Here is a 23,139-nt window from a genome sequence, read left to right on the forward strand (position 1 = left end):
AGATGCTGAAGGAGGAGGGCCCCTGGGAGCACCGGTGCCCCGGAATGTGGAGCCGGCGTCCCGGGGGTGCCCTCTGATGTGATTTTCCTAACGTATTGCAACTAATTTAATATTGTCTGTATTTAATGCCTTTCTGAAAGTGGAGGCTACTGAAATGAAAATGGGGACTCAGCTGTGCTGCTGTTGGTTTAATGCATCATTAATAAACTTTGGCTCAAAATGGATTCCTCTGTCTAGACATTGCCTTGGTGGTGCCCAAACCCCCTCCCCGAGCCTCACCCGAGCCTACGACCCACTTCCACCCCAGGTCCCGGGTCCAATCCTGACTCGGCCTGGGGCTGGGATGGGTGTCTTTGGGTCGAAACCGGTTAGTCTAACTGGTGGGCCCCTGTGGGACACGGGTGGGATCCCTAAGTTGTTGCCATCCAGTGTGGGTGGAGGAGGGAGGGAGAAGTCTTCCCGCCGCTGCAGTGCTTAATTCCAGCTCCTCCTAGTTCCTGCTCCTTATGGCTCCTTGGATCCTTCCCCAGGCCCCGGGTTGAATTTTCTGGGCTTCCCAGGGGTTAGTAGCAGAGGACTTTCTGGTTGCCTTGTGCTGAATTTCAGGGTCCCTACATGGCCAGGGTCAAACTCATCAAGTTCATTCCTTCATCTTCATTTTAGCCAATGGGCAGTCTGCTTGCCCCTCAAAACTAAATACACACACACACAAGCACAAACACATATTCTCATATGTATATACACTCATGTGCGCACATGCTCACAGCTGCTTTCTGTGATGCAACATGAATTTGAACAGTAGGCCACTTCACACTAGTCATGGAGGCTCCCTCAGCCTGGCGGCTCCTCTCCCTCCCTCTGTCCACCATGGGGATCTTAACCCAAGCCCACCACCTGAGCACATCCATTTTGGTCAACGTGGTCTCCCCAAAACTCTAACCCTCTACAGTCTCCCTCTGAGATCAACGGACAAGCCTTAACAATGACGACTATAGTATTTGTTAAACGCTTACTATGTGCTAGGCCCTGTGCTAAGTGCGGGGTGGACACAAACAAATGGGGTCAGACACAGTCCCCGTCCCACATGGGGCTCACATCTGAGACTCCGGGACTAAGAACTTGTGTGGAGGAATTCATTCTGGGGCCTGTGATTAGTGCAGTGCCACTCACCCTCTCTTGTCTCTGCCCTTCATATTCCTGCCAGGGCACAGGGTGCCACGGGCAAGTAGGAGGGGCATGGAGGTAGCACATTACCAAGGGCTTTCAGAGGTTGATTTTTTTCCCATTTAGGACCCATGGGCGGCCGGAGAGCTCATAGCCTCATGCTGACCCTGTGCTGAAGCACCATGACCATAGAGTGCTACCGCTGCCTTCCCCGCGGTGTTTACTAGCTATTTTTCAAGATTCCCGCTGTGCCTGACCACCTTGTGGAATACTTCAGGCAGTTCTCTGGTCAGAAACCGTTATCCTGAAGGCCCAGACACAGGAGGCTTGGGTCGAGAACCTAGGTCTCCTCGTTTCTGGAACTGGGCCCTTTCCTCTGGACCCTGGCCTAATCGTACCCTCAGCCAGAACCCTGGTCAAGCGAGCACATCAGGGGATTGGAACCACCCAGGGATGGTGCAGCGGGGAAAGTGGGTCGGGCCACTGAAAACCACAGTAGCAAGACAATCAGGAGCACAGAGTGATTCACAGCTGCACTCCAGTCCCCTTTGAAGCCTGCTCTCCCCCCTTTCCATTTTGGGAACCATTTTAAGCAGTTGTCTCCAACTACATGGTCAAGACTGCTGGGATCTATGCCAAGATACTGAAAAGGGGGCAAAGCTAGCATCGCAGTTAGACCGTTAGAAGAGTGTGTCACTGAATCATTGATCTGTAAAGTTGAGAAAAGTTTGATCTAAAGTTGATCTAAAATTGATCTAAAGTTGATCAGTTGAGAAAAGACCCCTTACTGATCTCACCTCTGGTTTTAAGTAACTTGAGAGTTGCTTAAAGGGAAATAAATTCATAACTGTCCTTCTTGAAGACTCATTCTCTGCCTTGGTACTGGGTGAGAAAATCATACTCTTTTTTTAGAGGAAATGTACAATGAGCTTCTGGGACAGTAGTCCTTGTCTTAAACCTATTTTGACTTATAATGAACGACAGTTGCAACGTTTCTAAATTTACATCATTTCAGCTTTACAACACAGGGGGTTTGACTTTACAACATCAGCCTCCCTTAGAGCATCAGCTTCATTTACCACCTCCATACAGTATGGAACTGGGAGATAATGTGGCCTAGTAGGAAAAGTAAGGGACCATAAGTCAAGAAACCCTAAGTCCCAACTCGACCACTCGTCTGCTGTATGGACTTGGGCAAGTCACTTGGCTTTTCTGAGCCTCAGTTTCCTCATCTTTAAAACAGAGATAAAGTACTTGTTCTTTCTCTTTCTTAGCCTTTGAGGCCCCTACAGGACTGAGTTCGATTTGATTGTCTTGTGTCTACTCTAGTTATTAGAACATAGTGGCACAGACTTAGCAGTTGATAAAAATATTAGCATTATTAGGTCTTCATGGGGGGTAGGGGTAGACAAGAGCTGGGGGAAGTGGGGAAACAATTTTTAAAAGCTGTAAATGGGGGAGAAATGGGTTAAGATTGAAAGAGGGCAGGGTGTGGTGGGAGAGAGGTTGGGGAAAGGAGGGCTGTAGGAGGAGGAATTATTTACAGGGTATTAACCAGGGAAGCACCCAGCATGGACAAGACCGACTTGTCAACATCCAGGGGCCAAGAGATACATTCAAGAAGTGGATTGATCCATCTGGGTCCAGGGTTAGCTTCAGACATTTGATCACCCTGGGGTCAGAAAAAAAATTGCCAGCCCTCCCTGGGAGGGCCAGTGATGGCTCTTGTGGCTACTAGTCACATGAGACTTTTTGGGAAACTTCAAGCACATGGCCTAGTGGAAAGAACACAGCCTGGGAGTTAGAGGACTGGGGTTCTAATCCCCAACTTGGCTACTTGCCTGCTGTGTGAATTTAGGTAAATCACTTAGCTTCTCTGGGCCTCAGTTTCTTCATCAGTAAATTAGGGATTCAATATTTGCTCTCCCTCTTATTTCAACTGTGAGCCCCTATGTGGGATGGGGACTGCATCTAATTTGACTATGTTGTATTTACCCTAGTAGAGCCACATAGTACACTTCTTGGAACACAGTACGCCCTTGACAGATCCCACAATAATAACTATAATATTATGCATTGTTGGGTAGAGTCCTGACCCATTTCTTGCTCCAGAGCTTTGCGTTCCCCTACCATATCCCACAGACATGGACAGTGCTTCTCAGTCACAGGACTCGGTGAAGGGAGGTTGGGGGTTCAGAATAATCAACTTGTACTTCCCAAGCGCTTAGTACAGTGCTCTGCACACAGTAAGCGCTCAATAAATACGATTGATTGATTGATTAATAATAATACATCATATATGTCACAAATTTTTTTTGGTTTTGTTCAGTATTATTATTTTGAACAATATATCCCGCATCAGAATACAATGAATAGTTAAAAAATGCTAAATGCAATCTACTAACATTCTGAATCTTGAAATGCCCATGCGTCAAATGCTTTGAGTAGAAAATAACACATCCAGAGTTGTCAATCTTTGCAATTTTAGCTGCTGACCCTTTAAAGGTGCCCCCGAGGCTGCTTACCTTCTGCAGTTGGCCCAGGAGGTGTCCAGAGAGTTCCCAGGGTTAAGTTCTTCGGGGTGAAAGATCCCCTCCAAACCTCCAAGCTCAAGCAGGCCTCAGGTGGAGGAGTGTTTGAATAGTGTTGAGCTCCCAAAACGTAATTGAATTGAAACTGTGGCCGGTGAAACAATCCCCAGGCACATGTTAGAAAGAGACTTGGGTATTAAACGGGTCCACCAACCCTGTTGTATTTCATTTTTCCAAGCTCTTAGTACAGTGCGCTACACAAAGCGCTCAATAAATACCACTGATAATAAATACTATTGACACTGATGCACCTGGCTCTGTGACCTTTAAGCATTTGATATTCTCCCACCCGCACCCCCATGGCACTTATGTACATATTTTTAAATTCTATATTATAAATTATATATTAAGTTATCTTGTGTGGCTCAGTGGAAAGAGCATGGGCTTTGGAGTCAGAGGTCATGGGTTCAAATTTCGGCTCTGCCAATTGTCAGTTGTGTGACTTTGGGCAAGTCACAACTTCTCTGTGCCTTAGTTCCCTCATCTGTAAAATGGGGATCATCATCATCAATCGTATTTATTGAGCCCTTACTGTGTGCAGAGCACTGTACTAAGCGCTTGGGAAGTGCAAGTTGGCAACATATAGAGACAGTCCCTATCCAACAGTGGGCTCACAGTCTAAAAGATGAAGACTGTGAGCCCCCCCATGGGGCAACCTGATCACCTTGTAACCTCCCCAGCACTTAGAACAGTGCTTAGCACCTGTATATATGTTTGTACAGATTTCTTACTCTATTTATTTTACTTGTACATATTTACTATTCTATTTATTTTATTTTGTTAATATGTTTTGTTTTCCGTCTCCCCCTTCTAGACTGTGAGCCCTCTATTGGGTAAGGACCGTCTCTATGTGTTACCAACTTGTACTTCCCAAGCGCTCAGTACAGTGCTCTGCACACAGTAAGCGCTCAATAAATACGATTGAATGAATGAATGAATGAATGAATAGTAAGCGCTTAATAAATGCCATTAAAAAAAGACTTTTCCCCATCTAGACAGTTCGTTATGGGCAGGGGATGTGTCTGCCAACTGGCCCCAGATTGAGCCCCCTCCTTCCTCTCCCCCTCCCCATCCCCCCCGCCTTACCTCCTTCCTTCATTCAATCGTATTTATTGAGCACTTACTGTGTGCAGAGCACTGTACTAAGCACTTGGGAAGTACAAGTTGGCAACATATAGAAACAGTCCCTACCCAACAGCGGGCTCCTTCCCCTCTCCACAGCACCTGTATATATGTATATATGTTTGTACGTATTTATTACTCTATTTATTTATTTTATTTGTACATATTTATTCTATTTATTTTATTTTTTTAATATGTTTTGTTTTGTTCTCTGTCTCCCCCTTCTAGACTGTGAGCCCACTGCTGGGTAGGGACCGTCTCTAGATGTTGCCAACTTGGACTTCCCAAGCGCTTAGTCCAGTGCTTTGCACACAGTAGGCACTCAATAAATACGACTGAATGAATGAATGCATAGTAAGCGCTTAATAAATGCCATTCAAAAAAGGACTTTTCCCCATCTAGACTGTTAGTTCATTATGGGCAGGGGATGTGTCTACCAACTGGCCCCAAATTGAGCCCCCCTCCTTCTTCTCACCCTCCTCCCCCTCCCCATCCCCCCAGCCTTACCTCCTTCATTCATTCATTCAATTGTATTTATTGAGTGCTTACTGTGTGCAGAGCACTGTACTAAGCACTTGGGAAGTACAAATTGGCAACACATAGAGACGGTCCCCACCCAACAGCAGGCTCCTTCCCCTCCCCACAGCACCTGTATATATGTTTGTACAGATTTATTACTCTATTTTACTTGTACATATTTACTATTCTATGTATTTTATTTTGTTAATATGTTTTGTTTTGTTGTCCGTCTCCCCTTCTAGACTGTGAGCCTGCTGTTGGGCAGGGGCCGTCTCTATATGCTGCCAACTTGGACTTCCCAAGCGCTTAGTCCAGTGCTCTGCACACAGCAGGCGCTCAATAAATACAATGAACGCAGTAAGCGCTTAATAAATGCCATTCAAAAAAAGACTTTTCCTCATCTAGACTGTTAGTTCGTTATGGGCAGGGGATGTGTCTACCAACTGGCCCCAGACTGAGCCCCCGCCTTCCTCTCTCCCTCCCCTTATCTCCTTCTCCTCCCCACAGCACCTGTGTATATGTATATATGTTTGTATGTATTTATTACTCTTTCTATTTATTTTACTTGTACATATTTATTCTATTTATTTTATTTTGTTAATATGTTTTGTTTTGTTGTCCGTCTCCCCCTTCTAGACTGTGAGCCGCTGCTGGGTAAGGACCGTCTCTATATGTTGCCACCTTGTACTTCCCAAGCACTTAGTCCAGTGCTCTGCACACAGTAGGCGCTCAATAAATACGACGAATGCAGTAAGCGCTTAATAAATGCCATTCAAAAAAAAGACTTTTCCTCATCTAGACTGTTAGTTCGTTACGGGCGGGGGATGTGTCTACCAACTGTGCTGTAGCGCACCCTCCCAGGCGCTTAGTACAGCGCCCTGCACACAGTAATTGCTCAATAAATAAAGCTTACTATGGTGACAGTGCTTGGCACATTTAGGCGCTTAGCAAATACCATAATTATGATTAATATTTAGTTGTTTCCGCTTCCCTCCCTCAGCCCTCGTGCCCGGGGCCCGACAAGGCCTCGGCCTGGTCCCCTCAGGCCGCAGGGGGCGGGGCGACGGAGGTGGGGAGAACTACATTTCCCGTGAGCCCCCGCGGCAGGTATCGCGAGATTTGGCTCAAAAAACGGTCGGCGGGAGCGCGCGCGCGGACGTTGAGGAAGGGGCTTCCTCTGGTTACCTCAGCAACGGTTGCCCGGTGGCCTGGCCATCCCCAACGCGGCCCTCCCATCCCTACGGTACCTTTTTTTTTCCTTTTGTAGTATTTGTTAAGCGCTCACTGTGCGTCAAACGCTGTTCTTTTAGACTGTGAGCCCACTGTGGGTAGGGACTGTCTTTATATGTTGCCAACTTGGACTTCCCAAGCGCTTAGTACAGTGCTCTGCCCGCAGTAAGCGCTCAATCAATACGATTGATTGATTGATTGATTGTTCTAAGCGCTGGGGTAGGTTACCAGGTCGGCCACAGTGCCTGGCCTCCATGGGGCTCACAGTCTAAATGAAGAAGCAGCGTGGTTCAGTGGGAAGAGCTTGGGCCCTAGTGAAGAAGCAGCGTGGCTCAGTGAAAAGAGCCCGGGCTTGGGGGTCAGAGGTCGTGGGTTCGAATCCCGGCCCTGCCCCTTGTCAGCTGTGTGACCCTGGGCAAGTCACTTCACTTCTCCGGGCCTCAGTTACCTCAACTGTAAAATGAGGATTAGTAATAATAATAATGATGGCATTTATTAAGCGCTTACTATGTGCAAAGCACTGTTCTAAGCTCTGGGGAGGTTACAAGGTGATAAAGTTGTCCCACAGGGGGCTCACAGTCTTCATCCCCATTTTCTAGATGAGGGAACTGAGGCACAGAGAAGTGAAGTGACTTGCCCAAAGTCACGCAGCTGACAATTTGCGAGGCCGGGGTTCGAACCCACGACCTCTGACTCCAAAGCCCGGGCTCTTTCCACTGAGCCACAATGCTCCCTTGTCAGCTGTGTGACCTGGGGCAAGTCACTTCACTTCTCCGGGCCTCAGTTACCTCAACTGTAAAATGGGGATTAGTAATAATAATAATGATGACATTTATTAAGCGCTTACTATGTGCAAAGCACCGTTCTAAGCGCTGAGGAGGTTACAAGGTGATCAGGTTGTCCCACGTGGTGCTCACAATCTTCATCCCCATTTTCCAGATGAGGGAACTGAGGCCCAGAGAAGTGAAGTGACTTGCCCAAAGTCACACAGCTGACAATTGGCGGAGCCGGGATTTGAACCCATGACCTCTGACTCCAAAACCCGGGCTCTTTCCACTGAGCCACGCTGCTTCTCTAATTACACAAGCTAGACACAAGCTAGCCCGGAGAAGTGAAGTGGACACAAGCTAATTAGTTTGGACAGATTCCATGTCCCACATGAGACTCACAGCCTTATAGATGAGGTAACTGAAGCACAGAGAAGTGAAATGACTTTGTACATATCTATTCTATTTATTTTATTTTGTTAGTATGTTTGGTTTTGTTCTCTGTCTCCCCCTTTTAGACTGTGAGCCCACTGTTGGATAGGGACCGTCTCTATATGTTGCCAATTTGTACTCCCCAAGCGCTTAGTACAGTGCTCTGCACATAGTAAGCGCTCAATAAATACGATTGATGATGATGAAATGACTTACCCAGGGGCATGTAGACAAGTGGCAGAGCTGGGATTAGAGCCCCAGTCCTTCAGATTCCCCAACCCGAGCTCTATCCGCTAGGCCACCCTGCTTCTCTGCTTCCTGAGGAGCAACCAACTCTTGGCCCTGTTGGATGCATGAGATCGGGCCACCCTAAGTGACGAATTGCTTTCTCCCGGCAGGCCGCCTCTCCCTCCCGTCCCTCCCCAACCGGGGGAGATGGCGTCTCTTCCAGAGGATGACCTAACGACACGGACCTTGCTGAAACGGGTGCTGGCCACGGAGCCTACCCACACCCCGCTGCCCGTTCCTGGCCGTGACCAGTGAGTCTAGCCTGCCTTCTCCATGTTAGGCTTTGGCCTGGCCTTTCCCTTCAACTCAGGGCTCGACCTGGGATGGTGGGGTGCCTGGGGTGGGGGGAGCTAAGGGATGGACTCTTGCTGCGAACAGGTGGGGGGTCAGTGGAGGTTAAGCCAGAGGACAGGGCTGCGTGTCCGGAATCGTTCTCCCACTCCGTGGCCCTACCTAGTGAGGTGACAGGGCAGGGTAGTTCAGCTGTCAATCAACCAAGCAATTAGATTTTATTCCCCTTGAAGGCAGGGGCCATGTGTCTTGCTTCCACTGTACTAGTGCCCAAAACTCAGGAGCTCCGAGGCTGCCATTAATGGATTGATTGACGGTGCAGTTGGATCTGCGCCCCTTATTTGCCCCACCTCAGCCCATAGCATCTCTGTATATATGTGTAATCTATTTATTTATATTAATGTCCGTCTCCCCCTCTAGACTGTAAGCTCCTTGTGGGCAGAGAATGCATCTCCCAACTTTGTTATATTGTACTTTCCAAGTGCTTAGAACGGTGCTTTGCACACAGTAAGCACTCAGTAATAAATGTGAATGATAATGGGTGACAGACAGGATTGGAAGAAGGTTGCGCTGGAAGAAGAGGGAAGTGGGGAGGGAAACTCTCTAGCTCTTGCCTTTGGGTCAGCCTGGAGACAGTGTCACTGTGACCCTGCGTAACTCTTGGGAGAGGTGGGAGCTGGTCCATTTTTGTCCCTTAAGATTGGTGCTTCTAGGAGGCTTGGGCCTTGTCCCTGAGATCTGAGTTGGGGGAGGAGCCTGCATAAAGCGGAGCTACTAGTGAGCCGGAAAAACAGCTGCACACTGGTATAAAAGATTCTCCACCGCCTGCCTGAGGTTTTCTTAGGCTATGTGACCCTTAGTGTGGAGTGGGCAGGGTGTGGAGGACTGCCCTGGGCTGGAAGGAGTCCATAGGCAGGGATGGCTGTGTCTTGGTTTCCCTCAGAAAGCCCAAGCTGGAGACCCGCCGGAGAAGCCTGCGTCTCAGCGGCCCGCCCCTTCCGCCCCCCGAGACCCCAGCCTCCTTGTCCCCCTCCACGACGCTACGCAACAGGATGAAGGAGCGAGTCCGGCGCTCGATGAGGATCACGGTACTCTCCAGGGCATCCCACAGGAGAATCATAATGATAACTGTGGTATTTGTTAAGCGCTTACTGTGTGCCGAATGTACAGAGCGCTGGGGTAGATAGAAGATAATCAAGTCAGATACTGTCACCATCTCACAAGGGGCTCACCAGCTAAGAAGGAGGGAGAACAGGTACTGAATCCCCGTTTCACAGTTGAAGCTGAGGCCCAGAGAAGTGAAGTGACTTGCCTGTGGCCACGCAGCCTACTAGGGCGGAACCAGAATTAGAGCCCAGGTCCTCTAAGCCCTAGGCCCATGCTGTTGCCATTGTGGAGGAGGTAGGAACCCACGCACTGACGTCAACCAGTTGGCGTGTGCTGGCAGGGGAGGTGGTGGAGACTGGCTTTCTCCACGGGAGCGATGTGGGGCCTGCTTCGGTGAGAGCCCTGGACTGACTTCTCAGCCTCGCTGATGCCCGACTGATTGAGGACTCTGCATTCTCCCTAGAGGGCCTCCTTCTCTAGGCCCCAGGAATCCCAGGCCAGTAGCAGGCCCGCCCCACCAAGGCGAGAAAAGCTGGACGAAGACACCCCCAGGACCATTTTGAAGAACATCATGCAGACTGGTGAGCAGAGCCCGAAGCAGTGCTTTCAGGCCCAGGAGACGGTGGGCAGCGAGTGGGGTTGGATCCAGGGTTCGCCAAAGGGTTGGGATGGCCCAGGGGACTGTTCTGAGGGGTGAAGTTGGGCCCGGGCCTAAGGCGAATGCGCTTAAGCAAAGTGTGTTCTCCCGCCCCCAGCCCAAGCAGTGCATACAGTCCCACTCTCTTCTCCCACCTTCGCCTCACCTGCTCTCTCATTGCAGCCCCAGAAGCTTCCATGCTAGTGCCCAGCACCCCAGCACCAGTGGTGGAAGAAGTCCAGCCCCTACTGGAAAGCAGGCAGAGCAGGTGGGCGAAGGAATGGTCTTGGAGGAGCCGGGTGAAGCTCTGGGACAGCAATGAAGGGTGGTGGCTTGGGGGAGGGGAACCTGAGATCCCTTTCTTCCCTGTGCTCTTCCCTGATCGTGTTCCCGTTTGCTCCAGCCTGGACCTGCAGCTGCAGCTGCCAGAGCTGGAACCCCTCGTGCCAATGGCTCAGGCACAGCTGGGCAGTGGCTGGAAACGGAGGAAGTTGAGGCTGTCCGAGTTTGAGCGCGGAGTGGACCAGGGCCTTGCTGCTTCTGTGGGTGAGGTCCTCGGGCCTGCTGCAGCTTCTGTGGGCTACTGGGATCTGTACGCTCCCAGGAGCCCCAAATAGCCCCATGGAGACCGTCCGGTGGAGGGGTGGCGGGGCAGGACTGAGGCCTCTCAAAGCGGGCGGCAGATCTCCCCTGGGCAGATCTTCCAGAGGAGGCTTTGCTGTCTCCGTGATCCCTGGCCAATCTGACCGTCTTCCTGTTCCCTGAGGTGGCGGGGATGGCCGGCCTTCCTGGGAACTACTAACCTCGTGGTCTCTTCCGGACAGGAGCCCCCAGCCTGACTACCCCTGCTGAGGAGCCGTTAGCCTCAGCCGACACGTCCTCACTGACTAAGTACGGCTGAAAGGGGCTTCGCTTGGGGCTTGGTGGTGGGAGAGGCTCAGAGACGATTGGAGGGAGGAGAGAGATTGGTCTCATAACAAATGCCACAGATATTATTATTATTACTACTAATAATAAGCACTGTAATAATAATAATAATGATGATGGTATTTGTTAAGCTCTCACTATGTGTCAAGCACTGTTCTAAGCTCTGGGGAAGATACAAGCTAATCAGGTTGAACACAGTCCCTGTCCCACAAGGGGCTCAGAGTCTTAATCCCCATTTTACAGACAAAATTACTGAGGCCCAGAGAAAGGAACTGACTTGCCCAAGGTCGCACAGCAGACAGGTGGCAGAGTCGGGATTAGAACCCATTGACCTTCTGACTGCCAGGCCTGCGCTCTTTTCATTAGGCCGTGGGGCTGTACTAAGCACTGGGCCGGAAGATAATCAGATCAGACACAGTCTAAGTAGAAGGGAGAACAGGTATTGCCTCCCCATTTTACAGATGAGAATACTGAGGCTCAAAGAAGTGAAGCGACTTGCCCCGGGTCACACAACAGGCAAGCGGCCGCCTTGGGATAAGAACCCGGGTCCTCTTGACTCCCAAGCCTGGGCTCGTTTCTCTAGGCTACGCTGTTTTTCTCTTTAATGTAGATGCCCCAACTCTTTTTCTGCCCAGGTCCCCCCTCCACAGGGTGAGAGGCAGCAGCTTTGCGCGCAGGGTACAGTTCCAGCCGGAGGAAGGGGGTGGGTTCACAGTGGGCCTTCAGCTCCATGCTCCTCTTCTCCTAGGTCATTCAACCTGTCTCTAGTCACCCCTGTGCTGCCCGAGTCCGTGAAAAGACCCGGGTTGGCCCGGAGGCCCAAAACTCGCAAGGCTATCAACATGGAAGCATTTGAGCAGGGGCTAGAGAAGACCCCCCTGCCTATGCGGGAAGGTGAGGCCTGTCTCTGGGGTCTTTGGTGGGTGGCGAGGGGGACCTGGAAGCTGAACACAAAAATGGCTGAAAGGTCACCTGCCCACCAGGGTGGTCCCAGGTGTAAAGGGTGTCTTGTGCCTACAGGAAGGAGTTTCCCAGGTCTGCGGGGGGCTCCGTCAGTGACACAGGGTCTTGTTTCCTAGCCGTCCAGGCAGCCTCGGCCGACTCGTGGGTGGTGGCGGACACTCTCTTAGGGGATACCCAGCTGTTCCTGCAGGCCTCTCCCAGGGATCAGAGCCGGCCCCACCACTCCCAGCTCCAGCCCGCCGGCGAGGGAAACCAGGATCTGGTCAAGGCTGATGTCCGCCGGACCCGAAACCCGAGTTCTGCCAGTTCCCAGCTGAGCCCAGCCAGACCGCTGGACGGTGGTGAGCGAGCGGGTGGATCCTGCCAAGGCCATCCCTGCCTTGGGCGTTTGGGGATGGATAGCAGAGGTGGGCAAATTTTAGACATGAGTGGGGGTGGTAGTACCCGAGGCCATCCTGACTCCCAGCAACTCTGCCAGCTTCTGGGATGGAGGCTGGAGCTCCCAGTGGGATCAAATCCCAAGCCGTCCCCACCAGGCCAGCCAGGGCTCCATGTCCGATCCCCCGGGCAGTGCCAGAGGCAGGGAGGCCAGGCAGTCAGGGGTAGGTCCCCACCCCCTTCCACGTTGGACAAGAACAGCAGAGAGTCAGGGAAAAGGGAAAGGAGTAGAAGCTGGATGGAGGCAAAGCCTTCCTCCCTTCCCCTCACTGTCATCCCACTGCCAGCCAAGGCAGACACCAGACAGGTAGAGAAAGGTATGGGCTGGAGAAACCACAGAAGCAGGATGGTAAGCTGAAAAGACCTTATCTGACCTTTCCTTATTTTCCTCTTCCCCTCCCGGCTCTTGGTTCCCAGCCTCCAGAAGCCTGGACAGGGCTCAGATGAGCAGACAGAGTCTGGGGATCAGACACTCGGCTCGCTTTACTCCCTCACGGAATAAGGACATCAGGGAAGCTGGAGCAGAGCCCGGCCACCGCAGCAGAATGGAGCTGGAAGGCCAGGTGCTGGCAGCAATGGGAGAGCAGGAAGCACAGTCAGTAGAGGAGGAGGGCCAGGTGGCACCATTGGCGGGGGAGGATGAGGCGAAGACATTGATGGGGGAGGGCGAGGGGACACCTTTGGCAGGAGAGGACGGGCCGACCATGGTGACGGAGGAGGGCAAGGTGGCATCGTCTGCAGAGGAGGAAGAGGCCAACGTCGCGGAGGCAGAAGAGGAGGCTGAGGTTGCAGAGTCAGTAGAGGAGGAGAAAGAGGGCGAGGTGGTGTCTGAGGAAGAGGGAGCGATGGTAGAGGATGAAGAGGCTGAGGTAGCAGAGTCAATAGAAGGGGACAGAGGAGTGCCATCGTTAGAGAGGGACAGGGTGGCAACCATGGAAGAAGAGGAAGATGAGGTGACACCATTGGTGGAGAAAGACGAGGTGGTGACAGTGAGGGAAGAGAATGAGGTGGCAACAGCGGAGGAGGAGGCTGAGGCAGCAGAGTCAGTAGAGGAGGACGAGGAGATGGAGGAGGACGACCCAGAGCCACTGGTGGAGGAGGATGGGCTGGCGACCGTGGAAGAGGAAGAAGTGGAAACCGAGGCAGAGGGATCAGAGGAACATACAGGAGCCGTGCGGGAAGCTGGTAAGAGCAGGACACAGCCCCAACAGCTCTGGCGCAGAGCCAAGACCAGGACCCTCCTCTTCACCCAACACTTTGAAGAGGTCCTTGAGTCACATGGCTAGTCCCATTCCCCACACCCACTCCCCATTTCTCACCACTGCTCCCCAGCAGCAAGATGTGTGTTTCTGTTGTAAACTGAGAGCAAGATCCCTTGGGTCTGTGTCTCAGTGCCTGGGGGAAGAAAGAGGGGTCTAGGTGGGGCTGGGCCAACAGCACTGAACAATTCATCTCTTGCCATCCCTCGGGAGACCCAGCAGAACTAACACCAGGGCCTCCTGTTTGTTTTTTGTTTTTTTAAAATGGTATGTGTTAAGCCTACTATGTGCTAGGCATTGTTCTAAGCGCTGGGGTAGATACAAGATAAATTCAGGTTGGACACAGTCCCTGTCCCACTTAGGGCTCACAGTCTTAATCTCCATTTCACAGATGAGGCAACTGAGGCAGCTGTGGCCTTCAGGCCTCAGTTTCCCAATTCCATGGCATGGGGGAGATTGGTAGCCCCGAGCTTCCCCCAGAGGTCAGAGGGGCTAGGGACTTCTTGACTCCAACCTCTCCGTCTTCTCTCCGAACCCAGAGATCTCCTTGAAGACCCCAGCATTCATCCAAGCCAAAAGAAAGCAAGTTTTTGGCCCATCGGCTTCCCCCAGCCCTGCCAAGTAAGTGCCTGGCCCTGGGATCTGTGCCAGTATGAAGAGGCGGGTCTCTGCACCCGGCTGGACCCCCGTCGTCATTGGCTGATCATTCATTCATTCAATCATTCATTCAGTCGTATTTATTGAGCACTTACTGTGTGCAGAGCACTGTACTAAGCACTTGGGAAGTACAAGTTGGCAACATATAGAGATGGTCCCTACCCAGCAACGGGCTCACGGTCTAGAAGGGGGAGACAGACAACAAAACAAAACATGTGGACAGGTGTCAAGTTGTCAGAACAAATAAAGCTAGATGCACATCATTAACAAAATAAATAGAATAGTAAATATGTACAAGTAAAATAGAGTAATAAATCTGTACAAACACATATACAGGTGCACCTCACCCAAGTTGGGACCCCCTGAGTTGAAGGCCTGGTCTTGGTCTCCTTGGAGGGAAGGGGGCTGCCTCTGACCTCCTCCCCACCATGACCCTGCCCACCCGTCTTCCCTTGGCGTGAGGGTGCCCTCGGCTCCAGCCCAGCTCTATTGGGATTCGATTTCCTGCTGCCCAGAGGTTGCTCAGTGGCCTCTGCCCTTTTCCTGCTCCCAGGTTGCCCCCGAAAAGCTTTCCAACCAAGCAGGCCCGAGCCCGAGGCCCTGCCCGAGCCCCCAGACCACCTCGAACCCCAGGCTCAGCTCTGTTGAGCCACTACGCCAAGATCTTCGGCTTTTATGCTAAGATGCCCGTGGAGAAGGCGGCCTACAAGGTGGTGGAGAAGAGGTGAGTCCGTGTTCCCCTGCCCCGACTGTGGGCAGGGACACAGTGAAGGAAGGGAAGAAGAGTCAGCTAGTGCTTCCAGGCACTAAGGCGATTCCATGGGCCCATGGTGGCGGGGATGTAGGGGGAACCTGGTCCTTATAACTGGTGCCTCTTTTCGGCAGCTTGGACCGCTACTTCAGGCAGCTTGGGGACGACCTGGAAGTGTTTACCAGCCATGCCGGTCGCAAGACCGTGGAGGTGGAGGATCTGGAGCTGCTCATGCGGCGGTGAGTTGGCTCGAACCTCTCTCCGTACCAGGGCCGCGGACCAGACTGGGGCGGGGCGGGAGGCAGAGAGCCGTGACCCTTCTGTCTGACGCCCCTGCTTTCCTCTTCTCTCTCCCTGGCCCAACCGTACCTGCCGGCGTGCCCCACAGCCAGGGCTTGGTGACGGACGACGTCTCTCTGCACGTGCTGGTGGAGCGGCACCTGCCCATGGAATACCGCCGGCTGCTCATCCCCTGTGCCACCAGCGGCAACCGCGTCAGCCCCGCCCTGGGACCGCGGAAACTGTGACCTGCCCCCGGCTTTGGGTCTCACCTGTGGACATGTGGCTGCAGCTGGGCCCCTCGCCCCACCCTCTCCACCCCTACAGAAGCGAGGGTGCAGCTGCAGCTTACTGTTTTAGTGGTGATGGATGGGGAGCACCTCCACACCTCTGGGCTGGGCCACACGCCCGACCCCGGGCCACTGTGAATAAAGTTAAATAAAGGTGATGGAGAGTGACTGTGTGGGCAATGGGCAGGGCTGCTGCAGGCCATGTGTAGGTTCAGCCTGGACTCCCCTCCTCCCTACGTAGGGCCCGGCCCACCGAACTCCATTTCCTACTTTCCTTTCGGGGCCCCCTCCGAGCCCCATCATCATCATCAATTGTATTTATTGAGCGCTTACTGTGTGCAGAGCACTGTACTAAGCGCTTGGGAAGTACAAATTGGCAACATCCCTGGCAAGTTTGTGAGGTCAGAGGCTTCCTAAAGGTGGAAGGTTTAACCCGACACCAAGATATCAATTTCTCTTCCCTTCGCTCCCTCTGCCCTGCAGGTTCAGGGCATAGTAATTTCCGAGAGCTTGAATAAGCTCGTGTGGGAACCCCGTGTTGTGAGATTAGGACCGGTTGATAGAAGCACCTGGAGACAGCTGTGTTCCTAATGATGATTATTATTATGGTACTTGCTAACTAAGCATTTACTACATTCATTCAGTCGTATTTATTGAGGGCTTACTGTGTGCAGAGCACTGTACTAAGCGCTTGGGAAGTACAAGTTGGCAACATATAGAGACGGTCCCTACCCAACAGTGGGCTCATGGTCTAGAAGGGGGAGACAGAGAACAAAACAAAACATGTTAACAAAATAAAATAAATAGAATAAATATGTACAAATAAAGTAATAAATATGTACAAACATATATACAAATATACAGGTGCTGTGGGGAGGGGAAGGAGGTAAGGCGGGGGGATGGGAAGGGGGAGAGTAGTCCCCGTTTTAATAATAATAATGGCATTTATTAAGCGCTTACTATGTGCAAAGCACTTTTCTAAGCGCTGGGGAGGTTACAAGGTGTTCAGGTTGTCCCACGTGGGGCTCACAGTCTTAATCCCCATTTTACAGATGAGGTACTGAGGCACAGAGAAGTTAAGTGACTTGCCCAAAGTCACACAGCTGACAATTGGCAGAGCCGGGGTTTGAACCCATGACCTCTGACTCCAAAGCCCACCAAACAGTGTTCTAAGTGCTGGGGTAGATACAAGTTAAACAGGTTGGACACAGTCCCTGTCTCACATGGGGCTCACACTCTTAATCCCCATTTTGTAGATAAGATGAGGTAACTGAGGCCCAGAGAAGTGAAGTAACTTGCCCAAGGTTACAGAGCAGACAAGTGGTGGAGTCAGGATTAGAACTAGGGTCCTTCTGACGCTCAGGCCTGTGCTGTATCCACTAGACCATGCTGCTTCTCTGGGGTTCACTAGGGTCTCAGCCCCAGTACCAGTGTGGCTCTGCCTCAGTTTTTGCATTGTGTTCAATCAATCAATCAATCAATTGTATTTATTGAGCGCTTACTGTATGCAGAGCACTGTACTAAGCACTTGGGAAGTACAAGTTGGCAACATATAGAGACAGTCCCTACCCAACAGTGGGCTCACAGTCTAAAAGGGGGAGACGGAGAACAAAACCAAACATACTAACAAAATAAAAGAAATAGAATAGATATGTACAAGTTAAATAAATAAATAAATAAATAAATAAATAGAGTAATAAATATGTACAAACATATATACATATATACAGGTGCTGTGGGGAAGGGAAGGAGGTAAGATGGGGGGGTGGAGGGGGGACGAGGGGGAGAGGAAGGAAGGGGCTCAGTCTGGGAAGGCCTCCTGGAGGAGGTGAGCTCTCAGTAGGGCCTTGAAGGGAGGAAGAGAGCTAGCTTGGCGGATGGGCAGAGGGAGGGCATCCCAGGACCGGGGGAGGACGTGGGCCGGGGGTCGATGGCGGGACAGGCGAGAATGAGGTACGGTGAGGAGATTAGCGGCAGAGGAGTGGAGGGTGCCGGGTGGGCTGCAGAAGGAGAGAAGGGAGGTGAGGTAGGAGGGGGCGAGGGGATGGACAGCCTTGAAGCCCAGGGTGAGGAATTTCTGCCTGATGCGCAGATTGATTGGTAGCCACTGGAGATTTTTGAGGAGGGGAGTAACATGCCCAGAGTGTTTCTGGACAAAGACAATCCGGGCAGGGGGAGATAAGAGGTGGGACAGGCACTGTGGCCTGCTTGAAGGGGTCTCCACCTCATCGGGGTCCCAGGGGTGCCAACTCCAAGGGGCCACTACCTCCAGAGGTTTGCAGCTGGAGGAACAAAGCCCTGGCTTTCACACCCATGTCCCCCAGCCTTCTGGGTGGGCCTCCACCTCTCCCTCACACTCCACATGGGGCTGAGAGCAACAAAACAGGGCTGAAAATTATAAAGAAAGAATTGTCAAGTCTTTCTGACCCACTATCTCTCTGGAGCCTCCTAGCTCCCCGTTCTACCACCTGTGCCCTCATTTCACCTCCACGCTACTAGGTGAAAAATTGGTTGAGGCCACAGATTCCTTACCTGTAAATTGGAAGAGGGTTCGGTGTTTCTGCCACTGACTCGGATCATGGCACCATGCAGTGATGTGTTCCTCGGTTGGGACGGAGGCGGCCCCCAGCTCTGCTGTGGTCTACCTGCCACACTGCGAACGCCTCTAGGAGAGGAAAGCCGGAGTTGTTATGCTGAAGGCTGCTGCCCGCCAGATCTGGGTCAGCCTCAACTTAAATAATAATAGTAATGGCATTTATTAAGTGCTTACTATGTGCAAAGCACTGTTCTAAGTGCTGGGGAGGTTACAAGGTGATCAGGTTTGTCCCACAGGGGGCTCACAGTCTTAATCCCCATTTTACAGATGAGGGAACTGAGGCACAGAGAAGTTAAGTGACTTGCCCACAGTCACACAGCTGAGAAGTGGCGGAGCTGGGATTTGAACCCATGACCTCTGACTCCCAAGCCCGGGCTCTTAAAGGAACAATAAACACTCTTACGCTTCTCAACCTACGCTCTGTTTTGGCTTGACAGCTCTTCAGTTTTGACTAGGCTTGTGGGAGACCGGAGAAGGGCAGGAGCACGTGGAAGCGTTGGAAAATAATCTTAAATGCTGCAATGGGGTGAGAAGAAAAAGAGGGTTAAAGTTGGGAGGGATGAGGAAGAGACAGAGCAGTTTGGAGGAATCTGATCTCCAGGAAGTTTGGCTCCCTTGCAAGGGAAACTCTTACTTGATTGTCCAGCACTTGGAACAATGCTTTGCACATAGCGCTTAATAAATGCCATCATTATTATTATTATTATTGTAAGCGGATTCATGTAGCTCCACGACTCCTCTGTAACTGATTCGGTACGTGACTCTGGGGCACTTGGGTCAGAACAGGGTACCCAGTCCTGGTTCAGGAACCAATCCCCTATTCAAAACATTGTTCCCGTGGGACTTTGACTTCAAGATGTGGTTTTGCCCAAACGATCTGTGGCAGAAGCCTGCGGACGGCCTAGAGAACTGGTATGACTTAGTTGGTACTCAGCCTTTACTTAGGCTGGAGAACAGAATCTTGCTTGGGACCAAGAGAGGCATTTAGATATGTCACTAAGATACCCGAGGAGACCTCGGGTTTTAAAAGACTAGCCTGGGAACCTGAAATGTTTCCAGTGACAAACCTGTCAAGAAAACTGAAGGAAGTGGATGAGAGAAAGCAGAGATACAGTTCACGTTCCCCAAATTCTGGTTAAAAATTCTGCATTGAACTCTCCCAAACACTTAGTACAGTGCTGTGCACAGTAAGCACTCCACAAATAATGCTGAATTCTGCATTGAACTCTCCCAAGCATTTAGTACGGTGCTGTACACAGTAAGCACTCCACAAGTATGCTGGGTGATTGATAGTATATATCTGCAATTTATTTATATTAATGCCCATCTCCCACTCTAAACTGTGAGCTCGTTGTGAGCAGGGAATGTGTCTATTGTCATATTGTACTCCCAGAAACTTAGAACAGTGCTTTGCACACAGTAAGTGCTCAATAAATACGACTAATTGATTAAAAATGGCCTGTGCTCCAGTGCTAAATTGGCAGCTGTGGAGAGCAAAAACCTTCGTTTGCTCTTCTTGGCAGAGGGCCAATAATAATCACTGTATTTCTTAAGTGCTTACTATGTGTCGGGCACTGTACTAGGCACTGGGATGGCTACAAGAAAATCATCTTGGACAAAGTCCCTGTCCCAAGTGGACCTCACACTCTCAATCCCCATTTTGCAGATGAGGTAACGGAAGCACATAGAAGTGAAGTCACTTGCCCAAAGTCACACAGCAGACACGAGGCAGAGTCAGGATTAGAACCCCTGACCTTATTCCCAGGCCCGTGCTCTAGCCACTATGCCATGTCACAACATGTCACACGGAGATGGCCTAGCCCTCCCGGAGACACAAACACCAACCGGGACGTACGAGAGAGAGAGAGTGTGTGTGTTTATGTATATATATATATATGTATATATATATATATATATATACATAAGAAATTATGTCCCAGTTGGTGTTTGTGTCTCTGAGAGGGCTAGGCCACCTCTGGAGTGCTGAGTCTGAGATATGAGCTGGTTCTCCAGAAAGACGACTCACTCAAGAAAGTGAAGGACAAATGGGTGAGTGAGAAGGGACTGTGGCGGGAGGGGGGAGAAAGGAAAAGAAAGTCAAAGGAAGTGGAGGAGTCATTTGAAGACAATCCACAGACAACCGCATGAGGAAGCCCCGGTCACAGAGAGAGAGAGAGAGAGAGAGAGAGACATGGGTAATGAGGAAGGGTGAAGGGCAAAGGAACCCCAGTTATCTAACCTGAATCATAATCACAATCATAATAATAATAGCATTTATTGATCAGGCAGAAACTCCTCACCCTGGGCTTCAAGGCTGTCCATCACCTCGCCCCCTCCTACCTCACCTCCCTTCTCTCCTTCTACTGCCCAGCCCGCACCCTCCGCTCCTCCACCGCTAATCTCCTCACCGTACCTCGCTCTCGCCCGTCCCGCCATCGACCCCCGGCCCACGTCCTCCCCCGGGCCTAGGAATGCCCCCAATCCCTCTGCCCATCCGCCAAGCTAGCTCTCTTCCTCCCTTCAAGGCCCTGCTGAGAGCTCACCTCCTCCAGGAGGCCTTCCCACACTCAGCCCCTTCCTTCCTCTCCCCCTCGTCCCCCTCTCCATCCCCCCCATCTTACCTCCTTCCCTTCCCCACAGCACCTGTATATATGTATATATGTTTGTACATATTTATTACTCTATTTATTTATTTATTTATTTTACTTGTACATATCTATTCTATTTTATTTTGTTAGTATGTTTGGTTTTGTTCTCTGTCTTCCCCTTTTAGACTGTGAGCCCACTGTTGGGTAGGGACTGTCTCTATATGTTGCCAATTTGTACTTCCCAAGCGCTTAGTACAGTGCTCTGCACATAGTAAGCTCTCAATAAATACGATTGATGATGATGATGATTTATTATGTGCTTACTATGTCTAAGCACTGGGGAATGGGCAAGACGATCAAATTGGGTGGTACCCAGCCCTTATGGGGCTCACAATCTAAAAGCGAGAACAGCTGCCACTTGTCTGCTGTGTGACCTCACCTTATCACCATTGTACAGTTGAGGAAACTGAGGCCCAGAGAGGTTAACTGACTCATGCAAGGTCGTATGAAAGGTCAGTAGCAGGGTTGGGACTAGAACTTCCAGCCCCATATCCTTTCCACTAGGGTACACTGCTCCGCCAATTGCCAGCTGTGTGACTTTGGGCAAGTCCCTTAACTTCTCTGTGCCTCAGTTACCTCATCTGTGAAATGGGGGTTAAGACTGTGAGCCCCCCGTGGGACAACCTGACCACCTCGTTACCTCCCCAGTGCTTAGAACAGTGCTTTGCACATAATAAGAGCTTAATAAATGACATCATCATTATTATTATTATTACACTGCCTCTCAATTGACAAAATGGGGATTTCTGCCTGTTTTCTCCAAGATGCAGAGCCAAGTTCCCTAATTATCCCCTCCAGAGAGGCTTCCCTCTGCCCTTGGGCTCCTGATCTCTGCCATCATCCTCTTCGGTTACTGGCCGGACCTCCTTCACCTCCGCGTCAAACAAAAACTCCTCACCATTGGCTTTAAAGCACCTTGCCCCCTCCTACCTAACTTCTGTACTCTCCTTCTACATCATGCCTCTGGCCTGGAACGTTCTCCCTCCTCAAATTTGACAATTACTCTCCCCCGCTTCAAAGTCTTTTCGAAAACACATCTCCTCCAAGAGGCCTTCCCAAACTAGGCTCCCCCTTTCCATTTCTCCCACTCCTTTCAGCTTTGCCCTGACTTGCTCCCGTTGTTCTCCCCACCACCCAGCCCCATAGCACTTATGTACATATCTGTTATTTCTTTATTTGTACTGATGTCTGTCTCCCCCCTCTAGATTGTAAGCTCGTGGTGGCCAGGGAATGTGTCTGTTGATCATTGTATTGTACTTCCCCAACCACTTAGTACAGTGCTCCGCACACAATAAGCGCTCAATAAGTACGACTGACTGAATGAATGAAAGAATTTCCCAAGCCCAGAGCGTTGGTCCAGCTGAGAACTCAAGCCCAGTTGGGGTCTCAGCTGACCTCACATCCTGCCTGATGATTCCAGCCCCCTGGGATGTCTTCTGGGACCTCCTTCTGGACCAGAGGGAAATCTTCAAATGCCAGGACAAGTGGGAGGCGGGATGGGGGAGGGAAAGAATTGCCAGGAACCAAGCAAAATCTGGGGTGGAAAGGCCATGGGAACACAGGAAGTTCAGCTTCCCCTTCTTGTGATAGGAAGTCTCCTGCTAAAACGGCTCTCAAGGGGCAAGGGTATTTCCATGTTTGACCTCAGTTGACTCTGAGGAACTCAGCATTTGTTGGTGGGGGTGCGAGGCAGGAAGCAGGGAGAAAGGAGGAACTGCTCTATGGACCACGGGGAGGGACATAACTAGAGTCTGGCACACTGATCCTCCCCAGAAGCCCCAAGTCCATCTGCCTGCCCGAAGGGTAGCAGCATTTCGATCTCTGCCTCTTCCAGAGAAGCAGCATGTCCTAATGCAAAGAACACAGGCTTGAGAGTCAGAGGACCTGGGTTCTAATCCCAGCTCTGCCACTTGTCTGCTGGGTGACCTCAGGCAAGTCACTTCACTTCTCTGTGCCTTAGTTACCTGATCTACAAAATAGGGATTAAGAATGTGAGACCCACGTGGGACTGTGTGCAACCTGATTACCTTGTATCTACCCCAGCACTTAGTAAAGTGTGTGGCACAGAATAAGCACCTAACAAGTACCATTAAAAAAACAACAACAAAAACCAACAACTCTTCTTTTCAGGAATATCCTGCATAACACCCCAAGGCATAGCAATAAATCACCCAGATTCTCGT

At 50.9% G+C, this 23,139-nt stretch overlaps 1 protein-coding gene across 1 annotated transcript; it reads left to right on the forward strand.

The window, feature by feature from the left end:
* The first annotated feature begins 6,550 nt into the window (after positions 1 to 6,550).
* On the forward strand, positions 6,551 to 15,871 carry CENPT (centromere protein T). Its single transcript, XM_038753742.1, has 14 exons — positions 6,551 to 6,639; positions 8,224 to 8,364; positions 9,348 to 9,492; positions 9,975 to 10,092; positions 10,332 to 10,416; positions 10,552 to 10,694; positions 10,973 to 11,039; positions 11,824 to 11,969; positions 12,155 to 12,379; positions 12,894 to 13,661; positions 14,275 to 14,356; positions 14,946 to 15,116; positions 15,278 to 15,382; positions 15,532 to 15,871. The coding sequence occupies exons 2-14, from the start codon at positions 8,261 to 8,263 to the stop codon at positions 15,668 to 15,670; spliced, it is 2,298 nt and encodes a 765-aa protein (XP_038609670.1). The 5' UTR covers positions 6,551 to 6,639; positions 8,224 to 8,260; the 3' UTR covers positions 15,671 to 15,871.
* The last annotated feature ends 7,268 nt before the right edge of the window (positions 15,872 to 23,139 follow it).

The sequence above is a fragment of the Tachyglossus aculeatus genome, chromosome 11 (assembly GCF_015852505.1).
Source record: "Tachyglossus aculeatus isolate mTacAcu1 chromosome 11, mTacAcu1.pri, whole genome shotgun sequence".
In the NCBI taxonomy this organism is placed as follows: Eukaryota; Metazoa; Chordata; class Mammalia; order Monotremata; family Tachyglossidae; genus Tachyglossus; species Tachyglossus aculeatus.